Raw genomic sequence first — 21980 nt, 5'->3', positions numbered from 1 at the left:
TTAAGAAAATACCTTGCAGGTAAATTCAAAAATACTGCTGTAGTAGATTTAGTCTAATGTATTTTAAATAAAGGAGCCGGTTCATAATCATTTGGGAAGATTAAATACTACAGTAGTATTGAAATGAATTTACAAAGTATTCTAAAAATGATGACGGAATAATACGAGGGAAAAGGAACACAATCAAAAATACTTTATTTGTTGTTGTAGGAAACATAGATTAATCTAAAACAGTTCTGAGATCATTGAAAGATAATAAGAAGTTCCTTAATTTGCTTCAAAAGAAGCGTAAACTCTCTACATCGACATTAGCATTTTAAACAACAGCAACATTTTAGTTAAATTTCACATTAAAACTGGGTCTGAAACACTTTCAAACATACATTTCATTGAAAAAATCCTATTTTCAAAATCAGCATAAGAGTCAGTTTTCAACATGAAGAAAAGAAGAAACGTTAGGAAAAAAAACAAAACAGATCCTGTCGAATACCAATCTCATCCAGTTTTTTGCAGCTGGAATTTCAGAGAAATATTCCGCTTTGCATAGAGATTACATCTGGTCTTCCAAGTCAGATCTTATATTTCCTTTTTCCGCTTTCACTGATCACGCAGATATGCTGAGGGAGAGACGAATGAAAACATTTGGAATGATTACAATTTGTTTATCATGTTGGGATTAAGCAACTGTCTGATACTTCATCTCAAGTCAATTTCAGGAAGTGACGCCAAAACACGCTTACACAAAACGAAAGTGTTGAAAAGTTTAAAATAACTGTAGTTGGTTAATTTTACCAAATGTATTGATTAAACCGCAAGACTCATCTTGTGACGGGAAGCAGAAAAACAATCTTTTCTTATTTTAATCTGGGCCGTTACACCACATGTCGCATTTTCATCTATTTTATTCATTGAACTTTGCAGCTAAATGTCAACAAAACTGAAACTTTGGTTATTGCATCTGATAAGGTTCCAGGGTTGAGTCAGTACTTGGGTGACTTAGGCCAGTCTGTCAAACTGAGCCTGAGAAATCTGGGTGTTGTATTTGACAAATACATGTCTCTAGTTCAACACTGCAGAAAACTGACCAGAAACTGTTTCCTTCAACTGAGAAAAATCTCTAAACTTAAATAAATGGTGTCACAACGCGATCTGGAGTTTATAATCCATGCGTTTGTGTCTTCTTGTTTAGACTATTGTAACAGTTTATTTTAGTGTCTAAACAAGAAGGAGCTGTCTCACCTGCAGTTAATACAAAACACAGAGAATTCAGACTCGCTCTAGTAGAAGAACTCACATTTCTCCGATCCTTAAAACTCTTCACGGTTTTAATCTTTGGAACGATCTTCCTCTCCCTCTGTGTTTGATGGAGTCAGTAACTCTTTCTTATGTGTCTTGATCTTTTAAAGTATATATTTTAACTGTGTCTTGCTTGTGATTGTTAAAGTACTTTGCGACCCTGTTCTAGAAAGATATTTACAAATAACTTTTACTTGCTTACTTTTTTGGGGGATCTATAGACTCCTGTTGTACCATACAATGTAATGATACAATGACAATTTTCCGATTAATATAAGAAAGATATGCTAAATGTTTTTAACAATACTAAGGAATCAATTTTTCAAGAAGGTTGACTGGGATGCTAACATATGCTAAGTGTTGCTAACAATAAATAATAATTATTTTTGTTAAATAGGGCATTTTGCGACAATGTAAAGTTCACATGGTTTTATACATATTAAGTCTCCTCCTTTAACACCTAATATGTTACAAAAACTTGTTTTATATTAATTCACAAACAATGTTTCTGTTTTGCTATGTGCTAATGTTGCTAGCAGCGCACTTCCTCACCTCTCTACTCAGTTTATAGATTTTTTTTGTTTTGTTCCACAAGCAATTCGATTTATCTTTAAGATCAATATACGGAACATTAATAAGATAGAATAAATAAACCATTGAGCTTTAACTTACATTAAGGTCTCGAAAATACTCATTATAGTCCAAGGCGTATCCCACCACAAAACGATTGGGTATCTGAAAACCAACATCTATGGAAGGAGATAAAGAAGAGGAAATAATATTGATATTGTTCAGTCATTTCAATGAATCACTGAGTCATTAAGACGAAACAGGGTTCGGTCAAAGACGTACAGTCAGGCAGACACGCCGCGTTGTGTGGGACTCTCTTCACCAGCAGTCTGCAGGAAGAAAAAAAAACAAAACACAAGCATATTATCTAACGTCCTCTTGAACTGTAAGTGGTCTGAAGGCAGTATTTGTCGAAAACCAGCACCACCTGCCCTCCGTCTGTCCTGCAGTCTAGACTGGCGGGCGGAAATTAAGTGATTCACCGAGCGGGACGAGTGGTTTTGTTTTGAAAGGGGGTTCTCCACGACTCACCCGGCTACTTTGATCATCTTCGGCCTGAAGGCTTCCACATGTTTCAGGAGAGTCATCATCGTCTTGCCCGTGTCCACGATGGCCTGCGTGCACGGGGTTAGGACAAAAGGAAAGTTAGTTTAGTGGATGAGGATTGAAGTGTTTAAACAAACAAGCTTCAGCTGAGGCGACGATCAAACAAATCCATCTTTATTTTTACATTTGAAAGAAGGAAAAAGAACTGGAGGAATGCAATGCCATTGAAGAGAGCTTTGTCATGTAAACACAGGTCAACACGTCCTACATACCGACGCCTGCCCTGTAAGCAGTCATTTTTAGTGAAGATGGCAGGAAAATAGATGGAGATTTAAACGGAAAACTACATTTGAAATGTCACAAAATGAGAATATAAAACTACTACACTATGAATTGTTTGTAAAGAACTATATACTTGATCATAAATTGAATAACAGTTAATAACAAATGATTAACTGACCAATTTTAATAAACTAGTGAATTCAAAAAATACATTTTATAAAAGAACCAAAATGATTAAAAAAAACGTTATAGGACCATTTTGTTGCTGCGAAACCTGCTGATTCGGCGTTATAATGAGAGGTATTTTTCATATACGCGTTGGTTACCTATATTGTCCATTTTCCCTTTTTTTTATTTGAAGGTCGATCCGTGAAAATGTTATTGGTCCATTGAGCGAAAAAAGGTTGGGGATCCCACCATTAAACCAACAGGAATAAAAAAGCAACCATTGTAGCATTAAAATGCTAACGATGAGCTAATTTAACCCATTTAACAACCACATGATTAAATACCTACAAGTCAAATGGTTGATGTTTGAATTAAATACATAAACAAAAAAAACAAAAAAAGATTCATCACAGTTTCGTCTTTTGTGAGTCAATTATCAAAGAAGCTCATGTTTCACGAGGCGTGTTAACAAAATATGGGTCGGCGTGGACGTTTCCGTTTGTTCCCGAAGAGACTTGACCTGGATAGAAAATAATAGCAAACAATCCATTCGGGAAAAGGAGGAAGAATAAACAAGGATGACTCACCTCCACAATGAGCACGTTCTGATGAAGGAGAAGAAGAGACAGAAACAATTATTTTCTATTCCAGACAGATAAGAAGTATTTGTCATTTAATGAGGTCAGAGGACACACTCTTAGGTGTCGTCTTAATGGGCTCGTAAAGACCCACAACCTTGAATTTTTTTTTATGATTTACTGTGACTTGTCGCAGAGCAAATCAAGTATTTCTTGGAAGAACCAGATTATTTTATTTTTTTTCTGAAACTGGCAGCCAGTGAAGAGTTTTAAGGATCAGAGAAATGTGAGTTCTTCTACTAGAGCGAGGCAGAAGTCTCGCTGCAGAGTTTGGTATTTAGCTCCTTCTTGTTTAGACACAAAAATAAACTGATACAAATGTCTAAACGAAAAAACACGAACACATGGATTATAAACTCCAGATCATATTGTGACATAATTTATCTAAATTTAGAATTTTTCTCAATTAAAGGAAACAGTTTCTGGTCAGTTTTCTGCAGTGTTGAACTAGAGACATGTCTTTATCAAATACAACACCCAGGTTTCTCAGGCTCAGTTTGACAGACTGACCGCATCACCCAAGTACTGACTCAACCCTGGAACCTTATCAGGTGCAATAACCAAAGTTTTAGTTTTGTCCACATTCAGTTGCAAAGTGTTTTCACTCAGCTATTGTTTGATAGTGAAGCTCTATCTCAAAAAAATTAAATGGAAAAAATCTAATCAACATAATTACTGAACTTTCTATTCATACACTTCATGTCTTTTTTATCCTTATTTTATTTCATACTTTTTTGTTTTTAAAATGCAACTGATAAAATGTTGATTTTTGCAAGTTATAGCCACATTTTCATCACAGATCAATAATCAATCATACGTCAAATCGTATTGACTAACATGGCCAATAGTGAACCATGTATTGAAAATAAATAAATCAAGGGTTTAAATTTTAAAATTATTTGAGAATGTGTTACTTTGAAGTATCACACAACGTTAAATCAATCAGGAGACAACAATAGGGCATTGTGGGGGATCTAGATTAGACAGAGGTGGAGAAGTCAGTGATAAAAATAGCACAAACCTCGGCATCTTCAGGGCTTATCATGAGATGGTAAATATTGCCGGGAATTTAAGTGATGAAATGCATCAACCATGTGATGTTTTATAAGAAAAGCGTGTTCTTATAATCCAGGAAACGGAGTCACTGCCGATGCAGGAACTGAAAACGTGTCTGAGATTCGGCTGTAGTGACGGATTTCACAAGAGCCCGCATGAGTTAATGAAGTCTGCCGTGACTCAAGCCAACCATCTCATAACTTATTCACGTTTATAAAAGTGCCGCACCTGTAGCAGGTCGTGTTCACAGTCACTTTGATCGTCTGAACCTGTGAAGACGGATTTATTGCTTGTGACGATCCAAATTGATCAGATAGCAAAACACATCATCGGCATTTATGACCATAAGTTCCTCCTGTTATTTTAAGTTACTCAACATACTCAAAGGTTATGGTAATTTATCATAACCTTTCATTAATTAAAAGTTAATATCAAGAGCGATTTGTGACCCTCAAAAATCGTATTCAAACGTATTAATCCAAACATTATATACATAAACAAATGTTTATTTGTTTTATGTTAGTGTAAAATATGTTTCAAAGGCTTATTTTAATAACTTTCAATTCTTCTGATAGTAGTAGTCGACGTATCTTTCTGTATAACTCAGTTTTTTATAACGTTTAATTTAATTTTTTCCTTCTGTAATTCTACTTTTTGTTAATAGTTTATTTTACATATCTTAATATTGGTATTTTTTCCAGTCTTTATCCTTCTTGTTTATCCATCCATCTAGCTAGAGGTCAACAGCACGCAAATAGTGGATGCCGCCATCTAGTGGCCAATAATAGCTAGTGCTTATTTAAAACAAACATCTTGAACAGCTTGAAACGTTTTCCTTTAAGATGAAATATACCTTTCCTGCTAAAAATGACAGATCCTCTGCCCCCACTATGTGAAGATCCTCCGTCGACTGATCATTCTGTTGGAAAAAAAAAGACCAAAAACAATGCAAAATTATGGAAAATGACGTAAAGAAAACCTTAAATAAATCGATATACACTCAATTTGGAATTTAATAGGCTTGAGAATAAAATAGGAAAACTGTATCCAAGATGATTATTAAAAATATATATATCTGTTAATATAGAGTACAATTATATCATATTTTTCTGACAAAATAATAACTTGTATTCCTTTTTGTCAGTTTAAGATTCACCAGGAAATAAATTAAAAAGTCTCCAAACAGTCTCCCTTTTGTTTTGAGGCAGCAGCACTAATCAAAATATCACCGTGTTCATCTGTAACTAACTGAACAACCTTTAAAAAAAAACATCTCCCATGACTCTCGTCTGCCACACAGCGACTCACCAAGTAACTCTTTAGACGGATGAAGTGGACCCTCATGGGGATGGTCCGGCTGGAGTTGTGGCTCAGCGCTTTGATGCCGTCCACCAGGTCGGCGCAGAACTGGTAACCTCCCTTGAGCACACACAGGACGACGATGTCATGGTCTCCCAGGTCGTTCATAATGTTCCGGGCGAGGCGTTCCGTTCTGGACGAGACAATCGCCAACATAGTTGAGTCAGGGAAGTAGGGAATTCGCTTTCCTTTCGGGGTCACATGACATAACCTTAATGGACTTGAAAAACTTAAAAAAAGGAACATAAGTAGACAAAAAATAGAGAAAAAAAATGTCAATAACATGTTTTTCAAATGTTTAAACCGTTTTTTTCTCGATTTTTTATACATTTTATTTATGTTAACTATGGGCGGAACATATAAATATAATATATAAAGGCTTTATTTAAATATTTTACCATTTTATTTCACTATAGTTTTAGGGACAGGGGAAAAAATTGAAAATGTATACATAAGCGCCACATGAAACAGTTTTGCAACTTTTTATTTTATTATCTCTGCTAAGATTAAAGTTAAACATTGCTACTTATTTACAAACTTATATCTACAGCCATTTCATCAGAATGTAAAGAATGTCAAACTTGTCAATAAAAGGTCGAAGGACAGATCCCTCTTATTTTTGTGTTTAAAACGGTACGTTTTCGAAAACTTTACTCATTTTATTTATGATATTTATTGTTAGAATTTTCATTGGGTTATTCTGAAATACATGAGCCACATTGATCTGTATTTTAATTATCGTGTATTTATCGTGACCCCTTTATTTTCACGTCTTAAATAATAATAGTACATTTTATTTAAATGGATCCTTCTGGACTCAATTTGACATATGACGTTATTTTAATAATTTAAAGTTGTATTTGTTGTTTAATTAGAAACTGACATATTTTAGAGTATTATATTAAAAACACAAATGAAAACACATTAAATTACTTTTAATTAATAAAAAATGAATTATGAAAAACAACAAATAATCACATGAAACCCGTGCCTCTCTCCCTGTCTAGCTGGGACAGACTCCAGCGTCCCGTGTTGAATAAAAATACATTTTAAATTCCCCGTAACTATCTGAGGATCTTCGCCTGCAGACGTGCGAGATGACAACGATTTAATCTCAATAACAATGGATCACGTTTGAGCAGAACGAGATTGACGATGGCGTGACGTCACCAACATGCGTCACACTCGCGAACGTAAATAAAACGAGGGTAAACCTGTCTTTGATGACGCCATGAGGGATGAAAACACAGTCCAGATCCCCGGTGTAGTGAGCCGGGCAGCTGAAGAGGTCCACGCTGTATCCAGGCCAGTCATCCGGGATCTGCGCGCGGATGGAACAAGTTTAGCACGGATTCGGGGAAAAAAGTTCCTCAAAAACTCTTGAAAGTCCTAAAAACATGTCGCAGGACAACATGGTTCGAGTCTCGTCCCGGTCCAACTTTTTTACCTCAATCCCGCCGGTTCTTGATTCTCGTTTGACGGCATCTTCGGCCATGTTGGTTTCGACGTCGAGCAGGAAAAAAGAAAGTTAAAAGTAACCGCAGTTCAGACGGGATTTGAGACCGAAGAGAGAAGGAGGAGCGACAGCCATGGAATGTTTTTTTTCCTCAGAGAACTCTGCATCTTCCAGGGTGCAGTACTTGGAGGGAACGACAGTGGCGCTAGAGCTCTTTCTAAAAATTCATCAAGCCCCGTTTTTTTTTGGTCGTATTTATTTATTATTTATTTATTAATTATTGAAACAAGACAAACATCAGGTCTAGACCGGTCCTATCTAAACTTTAATATTTAGAATGTATTTTTAAAATATAGATTTGCGAATATGATAGTTTGCAGAAGATGATTAAAATGTGTAGAAGATCGTTGATGTTTATATCTTGGTGTTGATAATAATAATAAAAAAAAAGGTTTTCAGTTGAAAAAAAAGAAAGTAGTTTCTTCAATATTTCGCTCAATAAAAACGTCTAAATATTCCCAATATTTGTTTTTGTTTTGGTGGATCAACGTTATATACGTCATACACATGCATATGTATTTTCCCAGTCAAATGATCTACTGTTAAAGAAATAATTAGAAGAAATTAAAACGAAAAAAACATTGATTTAATGCGTTATATAAATATGATGTTTATTATTATTATTTTTAACTATTGTATCTTAAATAATGTCACTTGTTTAAACGTTTGTGAGTTTGATTTAAATAAATAAAATGAAAACAAGTGAGTTAGATTATTAATAGTAAATAAGTAAGTCATTTTTATTTATATAGCGCTTTTCCAGACCAGGGTCACAAAGCGCTTAAACAATCAAAACAATATTCAATAAAGTATAAACTTTAAAGATCAAGATAAAACTGATAAAACAACAGGAGTTCCAGAAAATCAAGGAAAAGCCTGAACAAATAAAAACGTCTTAAGATGTAATAATAATAATAATAACAACAATAACAGCAATAATAACAATACATTTATTTAAAAATGACACACAGGTGCGTTTGCTTAAAAAAAGAGATATCGTACATCAAGTTAAAATAAAAACAAATACAAGTGAGTGAAAAAATAAATAAATAAAAATACCTATAGTTTAAAATGGACACTGGTGTTTTAAATTAAAAATAAGTGTGAAAGTTAAAAAACGTTTGCAAGTGTATAATATTTACAATGTAGTTAAGAACATACAAGTCGTTTTATTAAACATTTAAAAAAAGGATTAAATAAATACGTGCAAATGTCTTTGATTAAAAAAAAAATATATATATATATAATAATAACAATAATAATAATGATAAAAGACACTTGTGAGGTGTTTTTTTTAAATCAAATTAAAAGGTATAAAAGAGTCTTCGATAATAAAATAAAATGAGTTTTTGATTAAAAAGAATATTTGCAGTTGTAATAATTTCGTAATTACATACAAGTGAGTTTGATAAATAAATATTTATATTTATCACAAAAGACACAGGTGTTTTTTGATTAAAATAACACGTGAAAGTGTCTTTTACAATAAAAAAAAAAAGACATACAAGTGAGGAAGGCGATAAAATATTTTCGGAATGAGAGAAACTTAGAAGTTTGATAAAAACAAACATGAAGTACAATTAAAAATGATCTCAGGGTCAAAAACAGAATCAATGTTGAGCTGAGAAGCTAAAAATAAAACCCCAAATACTATTTAAAAACAAACAACACATATTCATAGATGATTTAATATATTTGATTTTAGTTAATATGTTTAAATATTAAGTGTAATATTCTGGTCACACACTCTCAAATTTAATATAGAGACGATGTTTCAGAAACACAATCTAACACCATCTCAGTGACTCACTTGTGTGTCGCCTGAGACGTGAAGACGAAGGTGTCTGAGCCTCCTCTTCCTCTGTGATCATGGGCCGGGGGTGCACAGGCAGCTGGGGAGGCAGATGTCAACCACAGCGTTAGATTTCAATCTTCTTCCATGGAGCCACCACCTCCTCTGAGGAGCCAGAAGACGTTCAGAAGGCATGCTGTGTGACAGAAATCCTTCTCGCCGGCGACAAGGAAACGTTCTCTAGATGACTTCATAACAGAGAACCAGAGATAGATGTATTGTTTTGGAAGAATTCAGACCTTTTCTTCCTCTCTTCCTCTCTCTTTGCGCTTGATGGATCTACTGACTCCCTTAAGAAACATCTTAAGACGTTTCTATTTGTTCAGGCTTTTCCTTGATTTTCTGGAACTCCTGTTGTGTTATCAGTTTTATCTTGATCTTTAAAGTATATACTTTTTTGAGTATTGTTTTGATTGTTAAACCGCTTTGTGACCCTTGTCTGGAAAAGCGCTATATAAATAAATATTACTTACTTACTTACTTACTTACCTTTTGCCTGTCCAAAAAACCCTGGAAATACATCAGATTAACTCATTTTATGGAGGGAAAATGTGTTACTTTCAAAGTATACATGTGAAAAAATGAAAATAAATAAACAAATAGATTATTATATACCAAAGTAAAAATATATTTGTTTGTCTAGGTCTTTTAATCATACCTTAATTCTCTTAAACGGACATTACAGGCTCCAGAGTTGAACTGTTCAAACTGATGCGCGAGCGCTCGAAACTCTATTAACCTAATGACCTTCCTGTTCGAGCAGATCGAAGAGTATATATATGAAAGCAAACCAAGTTACGACTGTCTTTGACAAACTTTCTACTCTTTAGAGAGCGATGGTTATTTTTACAGGAGCTGCTTAATGATTGTAAAGTGGTCTGCGAGCACGTAAGTGCCGAAGCTTCCTACGATGATCTTTTGTAGACTTAAGATATGACAGGATGAGGTTATTTCCTTTGACTTATTCCAAGTTAATTCAAGAGAGAGTAACTGTATAAAAAATAACAAAATAAATGTAATTTAAAACGTAATAATAACAAATAATTGAATAAATACGTAGATTTACAGCAATGCAAACAGCATTTATTTAATGTATCATTAGCTTAAAAATGATTAAGTTTCAACAGTTACAGTACCTGGAGTCATTTGAAAATATTAATGTGATTTATATTTCTTAATTGACTAAAAAATATATAGGAAAAAAAGTGTTAGTGAAATAATTGGTTAAAGAATAAGGAAAATTATTGTCACAATGACACAACTTTTAGTTTTTTCCAATTGTCAACTGGAACGCTTCATGAAAGAAGAAAAATAAATAATTAAATAAATTAGAGGAAAATAACCCACAATCCTTGATATCCATTTAATTTATTTAAAGCTTCTTTCTTGTAGCTTTTAATACATTTCTAATGCATATTAAATGTATAAATATATATATATATATATATGGTTGCATTTAACATATATTTTTGTTTATTTTAAAATAGAAGATTAATTAAAGACTGACTGAAATATATAGATATACACATATAAATATATATATATATATATAGTCCTATAAATATATATTATAAAACGGTATTTAGAAATACGTATATATATATATATATGTGTGTGTGTGTCATGAAAACTACATGCACTAATACGCTGCCAAATAAAATAAAAAAATCACAAGACAACATGAGAGAATGTGACAAAACAAAAACTCGAACATTCCAGCAAATTCTTGGATTAACACAGTTTAGATCAGGCATGTTCAAGGAACAGCCTCAGGGGGGCATTTAGGGGCCCTCGCTCAACTTTCATGAAGTAAGTCTTTGTGTCTTGCCAGCACATATTTTGGAATCATGGGAGTTATCATCTGTTAAAGCAACATTAAACTCTTCACTGGCTTCCAGTTTCTTTCAGGATCAACTTTAAAATTCTGGTTCTTACTTTCAGATCTATTCATGGTCAGACTCCTCCTTACATCAGTGATCTGATCCAGCCTTACACCCCAGCTCGGGCTCTGAGGTCTGTGGATCAGAATCTACTTATGACTTTATCATTACACAATGGGGAAATGTATGGCAAGAATGTCATCAACAAATAGTAAGTAAGTAAGTAAGTAAGTATGTAATATTTGTAGAGCGCTTTTCCAGACCAGGGTCACAAAGCGCTTAAACAATCAAAACAATATACAATAAAATATATACTTAAAAGGCCAAGACACCAGCGAGACAAACACAGGAGTCTCAGAGAATCAAGGAAAAGCCTGCTCAAATAAAAGTGTTTTAAGATGTTTCTTGTACTTAAAGAAAGAACTAGAATTTTAAAATTGATCCTGAAAGAAACTGGCAGCCAGTGAAGAGTTTTAAGGATCAGAGAAATGTGAGTTCTTCTACTAGAGCGGGTAAGAATTCTTGGTGCAGAGTTCTGTTCCACGCACACGGCTCACGACCAGAGGAGAGAAATCCTTCCAGGCTGTTGCTCCTAAGCTTTGGAACGATCTTCCTCTCTCTTTGCGCTTGATGGATCTACTGACTCCTTCAAGAAACATCTTAAGACGTTTCTATTTGTTCAGACTTTTCCTTGAATTTCTCAAACTCCTGTGTTGTTCTCAGTATTATCTTGATCTTTAAAGTATGTACTTTTTTGAGTATTGTTTTGATTGTTTAAGCGCTTTGTGACCCTGGTCTCGAAAAGCGCTATATAAATAAATATTACTTACTTACTTACTTACATTAGGTAAGATTGCACACGCTTGTTTCTGGCTCCCCCCGGCGTTAGAACAGTGTCACTGCGATGTTGTGAAACCAAAAGTTACTATTCTTAATGAAAAAGTGAAAACAAATAATAATGAACGACAGGCATCGTCTGCGATTTGATGACAAGTGTTTATTTATTGTTTTACAGATAACATACTTCACAGGGTTACCTCAGAGGTAAGATCTCCTGACAGACATGTTTCAACTTGCCGGAGACGGAAGGGAAAGATGAACATACTTTTTTATCAAGCACACATTGTAAACAACTGAGCAATATTTAAGTTGAAAATGGCGTACCACTGAATAGGTGAGAGACAACAAAATGTAAGTAAGAAGAGGTGCCTCCTGTTTTGACAAAAAAAAGTTGCATTTTTTTTCTTTTTTTTTTACAAAAAAACAAATAATGACAATGTTCTACTTTCTTCTTTTTAGTGGCTGAGAGGTAGAATGACGTACTTTCGGTTAGAACCAATGGTCAATGGACTTTATTACACCGGGCGACGATGAGTGAAAACATTACAGGTGAATAAGCAACCCCAGCCCTCGGAATAGAATGTCAAACCTGTACAAAGTATTCCCCGTTTTAGTTGTCGTTCGATTTGTATCCCAAATGTCCAATTTTTTTTTTCTTGTGTGTTTTTTGTGTTCACAGTTTTCCTCCAAACAGCGAACGTCCTTTGTTTTTAATACTGTGAAAAGGTCAGTTCGTGTTCTGATGGCGTTCTGAAAAATGACGGATGGTTTCAGTTGGAGGTGTCCGAGTGAACGCTTCCGGGTCCTTCCGTGGGTGACGTGACGGACGAGGGAGTCGGAGCATCCTGCCAGCCACCGTTCGTCTGCGGAGACACCAGGGATCAGACGTCAGTATGGATGCTGGTCCCAACCAAACCGCTTGACCACAAACGTTAGGATTTAAAAGCATCATTTTTCCTGAATATATTTTGAAAATTCAGTTTAATCTTTTCCGAGGGACAATAAATCCTCAGAAAAATGACAAAAGTGAAGGATAAACTCCTAAAAAAAACAAAAAAATCCTCTTTATTTAAAGTATAGGAATGAATAAAAGGCATTTCTTACTGGGCCGAATAGAAACATTAAAATAATCTAGAAAATGTTCATTTCTGAAGAAAATGCAGTGTAAATGCTGAATCTGCTGAAGCTGTAAACTGAAATCCTTGAAAGTATTTCATTAGTATTCAAATTAAAAATGGAAATGGTTGAAATGATGGCATGAAGGAAAAAGACTGATGTGAAGACGTTGAAATAAAATGAAAAAGGTTCCGAAAGAAAGAAAACAAAAGACGGATCCAAAGGAGAAGAAGAGAAAGAAGAAAGAGAAGAAGAAGAAAAAAGTAGAAGAATTTGTAGTAGTAGAAATAGAAGTGGGAGTAGAAAAAGTAGTGGGAGTGGGAGTAAAAGTAGAATTACTAATAAAAGTAGAAGTAGAATAAGTAGTAAAAGTAGAAGTAGAAGTAGTAAAAGCAGTAGTAGAATTAGTAGTAAAAGTATACGTATAAGTAGTAAAAGCAGTAGTAGAATTAGTAGTAAAAGAAGAAGTATAAGTAGTAAAATCAGTAGTAGAATTAGTAGTAAAAGTATAAGTAATAAAACTAGTAGTGTAATTAGTAGTTCAAGTATAAGAAGTAAAAGCAGTAGTAGAATAAGTAGTTCAAGTAGAAGCATAAGTAGTAAAAGCAGTAGTAGAATTAATAGTAGATTTAGTAGCAAAAGTAGACATATAAGTAGTAAAAGCAGTAGTAGAATCAGTAGTAAAAGGAGAGGTATATATGTAGTAAAACTAGTAGTAGAATTAGTATTACAAGTATAAGTAGTAGTAGGATAAGTAGTTAAAGCAGTAGTAGAATTATTAGTAAAAGAAGAAGTACAACTAGTAGTAAAAGCAGTAGTAGAATTAGTAATAAAAGCAGTAGCAGAATGAATAGGTAAAGTAGAAGTAGAATTAGTAATAAAAAGTAGTATAAGTATAAGCAGTAAAAGCAGTAGTAGAATTAGTAGTAGAAGTAGAAGTACTAGTAGAGTAGATCTGTAGGTCAAAGTGGAAGGTTCGAAAAACATGAGTCGAAGATTTCTCCCATTCAAGTGAACGAGGAAAAAAGGGTAGAAAAAGAGGAATAGAAGAAAGAGTTTCTTTTATCTCTTCAACTCTTTCTTCTATTCCTCTTTTTCTACCCTATTTTCCCCAAAAATCTTCAACTCATGTTTCAACTCCTCTTGTGGTATTTAACAATATATATAGAAAATACAATCGTAACGTAATAATGATATTTTTATTTAGATATTCGCTTCTTTTTGTTTCCCCTCATGTTTTTGTGTTCAAACAAATGATTTCAACCTTTCCTTGACTATTCTTGACGTTATTTAAAACATCTTTCTCTTAATAATGACATTCTTAACATTAAGTTGTTTCAAGAATTAAAAAATAACGTAAAGATTCTTCAAACTGGACACTTGAGAAAAGTTTCTTCCTGGTTTAAAGTAGAAAAACGCAGGATAAACGACACATCATTTCAGAGCCGGCTCGAGGAAAAAGAGCGGAGCCGGCAGATAAAAGAATAAATTATCACAATAAAAATAGCTCTTTTAAAAGAAAAGCCTCCTCCCATCACGGGAGAAGGTCGGCTAAAGACCATTAACAGACATTAATTGCAGTTTTCCTGCTATTAGGCAGAAGTGGGAACGCGCTCTGGCAGCCTCTTATTTCCAAACCCTGTTATTTAGCGTAAAGACTGTCCGTCATCTTATTCACGGCGAAGACGCCGGGGAAGAAAGAACGAGCAAAAAAACATTTCCCGGCTGCAGAGGTGACACCCACCCGCAATTTGAGGGGTGTAATTGCCGTTCAAGGAGAAAGAAGGAGAGTCGGGTCGGGCGGCGGCGCCGAGATATAATCTCCGCGCGAGGAATGGGATTGAAAACCTGATGAATGTTGTTCTAATAAACATCTCACACTCGCTCACACGCGTGCTTTATGTGAGGAAGACTTTTGATCCTTGTTTCCTGGTTCTTACTATTATTACTTATTGTACCTTTAATACTCTATAATACTCTTCCTTGTTACTTCCTTCAATACTTCGTTCATCAAGGAAGTTACTTCAACACAAGTGGATACGAAGTATATATTTGTGTTTTAGTGAAAGAGAAAAATGATGTTTAGATCAGAAGAATACTGTCAATATTGTGTAGGATTGTGTGTCAGCAATAAGAATGTGTAGAATTGTGTCAACAAAAAACTGTGTATGATTGTGTGTCAACAACAAATTGTGTATGCTTGTGTGTGAATTTTTTTTTACGTACAATTGTGTGTAAACGATAAATTGTGAATGATTGTGTGTAAACAATAAGAATGTGTAGAATTGCCTGAAAAAATTGTGTATGATTGTGTGTAAACCATATATAGTGCAGGATTGTGTAAACAATAAATTGTGTAGGATTGTGTGTAAGTTACACCTTTTTTATGCTTGTGTGTAAACCATAAATTGTGCAGGATTGTGTGTAAATCATAAATTGCGTACGATTGTGTGTAAACCATAAATTGTGCAGGATTGTGTGTAAACGATAAATTGTGTACGATTGTGTGTAAACGATAAATTGTGTACGATTGTGTGTAAACCATAAATTGTGCAGGATTGTGTGTAAACCATAAATTGTGTACGATTGTGTGTAAACGATAAATTGTGTACGATTGTGTGTAAACCATAAATTGTGTACGATTGTGTGTAAACGATAAATTGTGTACGATTGTGTGTAAACCATAAATTGTGCAGGATTGTGTGTAAACAATAAATGGCGTATGATTGTGTGTAAACCATAAATTGTGCAGGATTGTGTGTAAACAATAAATGGCGTATGATTGTGTGTAAACCATAAATTGTGCAGGATTGTGTGTAAACAATAAATGGCGTATGATTGTGTGTAAATCATAAATTGCGTACGATTGTGTGTAAACCATAAATTGTGTATGATTGTGTGTAAACGATAAATTGTGTACGATTGTGTGTAAACGATAAATTGTGTATGATTGTGTGTAAACGATAAATTGTGTACGATTGTGTGTAAACCATGAATTGCGTACTATTGTGTCTAAACCATGAATTGCGTATGATTGTGTGTAAACAATAAATTGTGTACGATTGTGTCTAGACAATAAATGTTGTATTATTCTGTGTAAACAATGCATTGTGTGCGATTGTGTGTAAACAATAAATTGTGTAGGATTGTGTGTAAACAATAAATTGTGTATGATTGTGTGTAATGATAAATTGTGTAAGATTTTTTGTAAACGATAAATTGTGTACGATTGTGTGTAGATGATAAATGATGTATTATTCTGTGCAAACAATGCATTGTGCGATTGTTTGTAAATAACAAATTGTGTATGCTTGTGTGTAAACAATAGGAATGTGTAGAATTTTCTGTAAAAAATAAAATAGTGTACAATTGTTTGTAAACAATTCATTTTGTACGATTGTGTGTCAACAATCAATTGTGTATGATTGTGTGTAAACAATTAATTGTGCATGATTGTGTGTAACAATCAATTGTGTACAATGTTGTGTGAACAATACATTGTGTTATGATTGTGTTGAGTTAGTACATGACTTCTGCTCCTAAAACAACATGTGTCTATTTAACATTTTACATCTTGTGTATCTTCACGTTTGTGTGTCAACACTAGCTTCAACGTGTTGCTGCCGTGAGTGTGTGAGCAGGAGTGTGTGAGCAGGAGTGTGTGGCAGGAGTGTGTGAGCAGGAGTGTGTGAGCAGGAGTGTGTGAGCAGGAGTGTGTGAGCAGGAGTGTGTGAGCAGGAGTGTGTGAGCAGGAGTGTGTGAGCAGGAGTGTGTGAGCAGGAGTGTGTGAGCAGGAGTGTGTGAGCAGGAGTGTGTGGCAGGAGTGTGTGAGCAGGAGTGTGTGGCAGGAGTGTGTGAGCAGGAGTGTGTGAGCAGGAGTGTGTGAGCAGGAGTGTGTGAGCAGGAGTGTGTGAGCAGGAGTGTGTGAGCAGGAGTGTGTGGCAGGAGTGTGTGAGCAGGAGTGTGTGGCAGGAGTGTGTGAGCAGGAGTGTGTGGCAGGAGTGTGTGAGCAGGAGTGTGTGAGCAGGAGTGTGTGGCAGGAGTGTGTGAGCAGGAGTGTGTGAGCAGGAGTGTGTGAGCAGGAGTGTGTGGCAGGAGTGTGTGAGCAGGAGTGTGTGAGCAGGAGTGTGTGAGCAGGAGTGTGTGAGCAGGAGTGTGTGAGCAGGAGTGTGTGAGCAGGAGTGTGTGGCAGGAGTGTGTGAGCAGGAGTGTGTGGCAGGAGTGTGTGAGCAGGAGTGTGTGGCAGGAGTGTGTGGCAGGAGTGTGTGAGCAGGAGTGTGTGGCAGGAGTGTGTGGCAGGAGTGTGTGAGCAGGAGTGTGTGGCAGGAGTGTGTGAGCAGGAGTGTGTGAGCAGGAGTGTGTGAGCAGGAGTGTGTGAGCAGGAGTGTGTGGCAGGAGTGTGTGGCAGGAGTGTGTGAGCAGGAGTGTGTGAGCAGGAGTGTGTGGCAGGAGTGTGTGGCAGGAGTGTGTGAGCAGGAGTGTGTGAGCAGGAGTGTGTGGCAGGAGTGTGTGAGCAGGAGTGTGTGGCAGGAGTGTGTGAGCAGGAGTGTGTGAGCAGGAGTGTGTGAGCAGGAGTGTGTGAGCAGGAGTGTGTGGCAGGAGTGTGTGAGCAGGAGTGTGTGAGCAGGAGTGTGTGAGCAGGAGTGTGTGAGCAGGAGTGTGTGAGCAGGAGTGTGTGAGCAGGAGTGTGTGAGCAGGAGTGTGTGAGCAGGAGTGTGTGAGGCTTGTCAGCGCGACTGTCCCTCTGGACGAGTGATGCCACCGATGTGCTCGGACTGTTCGCCCAGAGCTCGGCGCTCTCTGTCCTCGCGACTGTCGTATTGATTCTGCTCATCCCTGCGCCGCCTGTCGCTGCACATCTACATGTTCGCACGCCGCCTCCAGCGCCGCCTCGGCCCGTCCGTCCGGAGACGTTTCCAACAATAATCGTCCGCCACGGACTGATCAACATCCCAGAATAATCGTCGGAGAGAGAAGTTGATTCCGGTGAGTCCTCCGTCCACGAGACACCTGTGTTCTGTCGACAGCAGGTGTCCGGCTAACGCTAATGTCCTCGGACACTGTCCAGAGACGACGACCGGCGGCTGCTTTGTCGCTGCTGACCTCGGGCTCCAGTGCAGACATGAGGGAGGAGATCTGGACTCACGCCCAAACCTGCCAAGTTTCACTCCACGACTTTGAGGATTATTGAGAAGGTTATTTTTGTTCCGAGGCTCTGTCTATGAGACGATAGGAAAGAAGAAATACTTCTTGTTTAATGTATTTACTCAAGTTTATTCAATTGAGAATTATTGTGTCATTTTAAATATGGATTTGAATCCAACATTAAGCAAACGCTTTTCTCCAAAGCTATCTTTTTACCCCATTCACACAGTGACGGGAGTAGGCCGCGACCCAGCACGCCAGCTCACTAACAACCGGGGTGAGGTGTCTCACTCAGGGACACGACCACACAATTTTATACGGTGTTGGGACTGAACTGGAAACTTTGTCTTGAGATATATTTTAAAAAAAATGTTCAAACTAAACATATCAATAAAAAATATATAAAATACATGAAAAAAAACGAAAAGAATAAGTTTCTACTCATTTTTTTGTTTGTTTTAATTTGTGATTATGTTTTTGTTTTTACAGGAACACACAAGATACATGTGATTAGCTAAAAAAAATGTTAATAATTTTTGGATCTTTTCTCATTTGAGTGTTTTTATTTCATTAATTTTATATATATATATATATATATATATATATATTTTCATTTGCAGGGTCACCTTTAATACCTATGTAAGCATAAAACAAGTTTTTAAATATAATCACGTATTTTCTTCTTACATATTCAATAGGGAAATGTTTTTTTTTTTAAATATACTGTATTGTGTGTAAACAATAAATTGCATACGCTTGTGTGTAAACTAGACATTTTGTATAATTCTGTGTAAACAATAAATTGTGTACAATTGTGTGTAAATGATAAATTGTGTATAATTCTTTGTAAACAATAAATTGTGTATAATTCTGTGTAAACAATAAATTGTGCGTAATTCTTTATAAACAATAAATTGTGTACAATTGTGTGTAAATTGTAGATTGTGTATAATTCTGCGTAAACAATAAATTGTGTACGATTGTTGTAACCGATAAATTGTGTATCATTCTGTGTGAACAAAAAATGTGTACGATTGTGTGTAAACGGTAAATTGTGTATAATTCTGTGTAAACAATAAATTGTGTACGATCGTTGTAACCGATAAATTGTGTATCATTCTGTGTGAACAAAAAATGTGTACGATTGTGTGTAAACGGTAAATTTTGTATAATTCTGTGTAAACAATAAATTGACTAGACACTTAAATATTGAAATTTTTTATGTTAATGTATTGAGTTAGTCTGTGACTTCTGCTCATAAAATAATATATGTGACATTTTAAATCTGGTTTATCTTCACGTTTGTGTCTTTTTCTCAACACTAGATTCAACGTGTTGCGGTTTCAGCCTTTTTTTAAAAATATTTATAAATGATAAACAAACTGTAATTTTCCTTGTAAATTAAGGCCAACAAAATAACAAATAAAAAGCCAAATATATGACTTATTGCCCATGATTTGTTTTTTTAAAAGAGTAGAATCCACCTTTGACGTCACCAGATGAAAGACAAAAGTGTGGATGCAATGACAGAGAGTTGAGAAGGTTGTTTACAGGTCTTACGTTGATGCCCTGTGGACTGTACATCTGGCCGGCGGCGAGGCCGTCACTGTATCCTCCGGTCTGGCTGATAACATGGCGAAGAGTATCCACCTGGAACAACAGGGACACAAAGGCAGCCGGTCAGACAAAAAGCGGCGGATAACAAAGGCGGCGGTGGACGCGGTAAAGGTCAGTCTGATAGCAAAAAGGGTAAAGTAAACATTGAAATGTTACAAAGAGGAATCAAAGTCACTTAAAGGTTTGATAACCAGCTCTGGAAAAAAAAAAGGAAACAAATCCAAGAGACGATGAACAAAGATGGTCTCAGTGTTTGGAAGTGCTTTGAGTTTCTCTGTCACACATTTAAAAAACCTGCCTCGAGTTTTATTGGACGTGTGTTTCCTGCAGAATCCAAACTTCTACTAACGACCGGAGTCAGGACTGAAGACCTTCTTTCTTCTTATTATCGTTGCGTCAAATTCAATTCACGCCACATTTGATTCAAAGTCGCATTTAAATGGACAGTTTCCCCGAGTTGGTCATTAAGTTGCGACATGTTTGTGTCAAGTTTTTTGGTCATTGTTAACGTTGACATAAAGTTGCGTTAATGTTTGTTAAGGTTGCTTCACATCGTGTCGCATAGGATTTGTAGTGTTTTGAGGTTTGTTGCTTTGCTTCTGAGTTGGCGTCACAGTTGCGTGTCACACCTCTAGCTCAATGTCACGTCACAATTTATCGTTGCATTGCGTTGAAAGTGTGTCGGGTTACTTTGCAATTAGTGTCTCAATAAGTGCATTCAATTTGTGTCACATTAAATTCACACCACATTATAGCTTTGTATTCGCTTTCGAACTGCATTTACGTTGCGTCACATTCGCTTTGTGTCACATCGGATTTGTGTTGCATTTACAGTACGTTGCATTGCAGTGAGATCAAAGTTGATCAGAGTTTGTCCTCGAGTTCTGTTGCTTTGATTTGGGCTTTTATGTCTGTTCAAGTTTGTGTTCACGTCACAGTTGGGTCTTATACCTTATACCTGCCATGTTGCAATTTTTGGTTGCATTGCATGTCAATTGCATCGGGTTACGTTGGCAACGTGTTCAATTGCATTGTAACTGTGTAAATGTGGATTTTCTTTGTATCAAATACATGTCACATTCCTTTTGTGTGACCTATGTTGCTCTGCTGTAAGGTCATTTATGCTCAGAATTGCGTTGCTTTTGATATGCGTATTGCGTCGGGTCAGGTTATTGTCACGTTGACGTCAAGGTTGGGTCGTTTAGCTATTGATTCCAATTGTGTCATGTTCCATTTTTTTGTTGCATCATGTTTAAATTTGCTACGATGGCGTTGGGTTGCGTTGCATTGTGTTTGCGTCAATGAGCATTTACATCCCGTCACGTTTCATACGTATTTACGTTGCAATTAAGGTTCTGAGTTTTGGTTGTGTTGCGTTGCTTGGATTTGGAGTTAATTTCGCGCTACGTTTGTGTCACACTTAGAATATATTGCTATCAAGTCTAGTTGCCTCAAGTTTCAATTGTGTTTCCTTGCATTAGTGTTTGTTATTTTGCATTGGTTGCATTGTATTTACGTAACGCCACATTCGTTTTGCGTCGCTTTTGACTCGGATTTTGTCACATTTCAAATTAAGATCACAGTTGCTCTGAGTTCATGTTGTGTTGCATTGCTATGCTTTTGTTTTGTGTCACATTTGTGTCATGTTTGCGTTACAGTTCTTATCACAATTGCGTCAATTTAGATTTTTGTTGCTTTTCATTTGTGTTTTTGTCTGTAAGTTTGCATTTACGTTGCGATACATTCGGGTCATACTTAGTTCACGTTAAAGTTAAAAAAAAAGTCTACACATCTTCACTATACTTAAAAAACAAGTAAATAAATAACATTTAAATCATCTTAAAGTCTAATTGAAATTCTGCCAATGTTTTTTTCCCTCACAGAACCACTGTAAGCTCTCGCCTTTCTTTTTTGGCAGCGACATTTTTTTTCAAACTGCCACAATGATTTCATGACAAGTCGACTCATGGCTAATTTATTCAACTTTTTTTTCTCCCTTCTTTTTCATTTCAAATTGCCCAAAAAAAACCTGACATACTCAGGAACATAATCCATTAGATGGAATATGAGTCGCCGTAATTAAAGGCTGGAAACATTTA

General features: G+C 35.9%; 2 protein-coding genes across 5 annotated transcripts in view; both read right to left on the bottom strand.

Moving 5' to 3' along the window:
* Positions 1-178: 178 nt before the first annotated feature.
* Positions 179-7509, bottom strand: prtfdc1b (phosphoribosyl transferase domain containing 1b). Its single transcript, XM_087811095.1, has 9 exons — positions 7363-7509; positions 7130-7236; positions 5865-6048; positions 5410-5475; positions 3450-3467; positions 2398-2480; positions 2149-2195; positions 1969-2045; positions 179-617 (listed from the first exon to the last, which is right to left on the bottom strand). The coding sequence occupies exons 1-9, from the start codon at positions 7408-7410 to the stop codon at positions 570-572; spliced, it is 678 nt and encodes a 225-aa protein (XP_087667221.1). The 5' UTR covers positions 7411-7509; the 3' UTR covers positions 179-569.
* Positions 7510-12144: 4635 nt separating this feature from the next.
* Positions 12145-21980, bottom strand: part of pbx1a (pre-B-cell leukemia homeobox 1a) — a 74481-nt gene continuing 64645 nt past the window's right edge. For 2 of the 4 annotated variants that reach the window (XR_015713526.1, XM_087810806.1), the window contains 2 exons: positions 19816-19914; positions 12145-12866 (listed from right to left, as the gene is read on the bottom strand). Coding sequence is in view for 3 of the 4 variants with exons in the window: in XM_087810806.1 (XP_087666932.1) it covers positions 12774-12866; positions 19816-19914 (192 nt within the window). In the remaining variant the exon portion in view is untranslated. The remainder of the gene's footprint in view (positions 12867-19815; positions 19915-21980) is intronic. The other 2 variants (XM_087810807.1, XM_087810808.1) reach the window with 1 other exon arrangement.

The sequence above is a fragment of the Callionymus lyra genome, chromosome 16 (genome assembly GCF_982586985.1).
Source record: "Callionymus lyra chromosome 16, fCalLyr1.hap1.1, whole genome shotgun sequence".
NCBI classification, from domain to species: Eukaryota; Metazoa; Chordata; class Actinopteri; order Syngnathiformes; family Callionymidae; genus Callionymus; species Callionymus lyra.
This window is presented reverse-complemented; position numbering and strand designations above follow the sequence as displayed.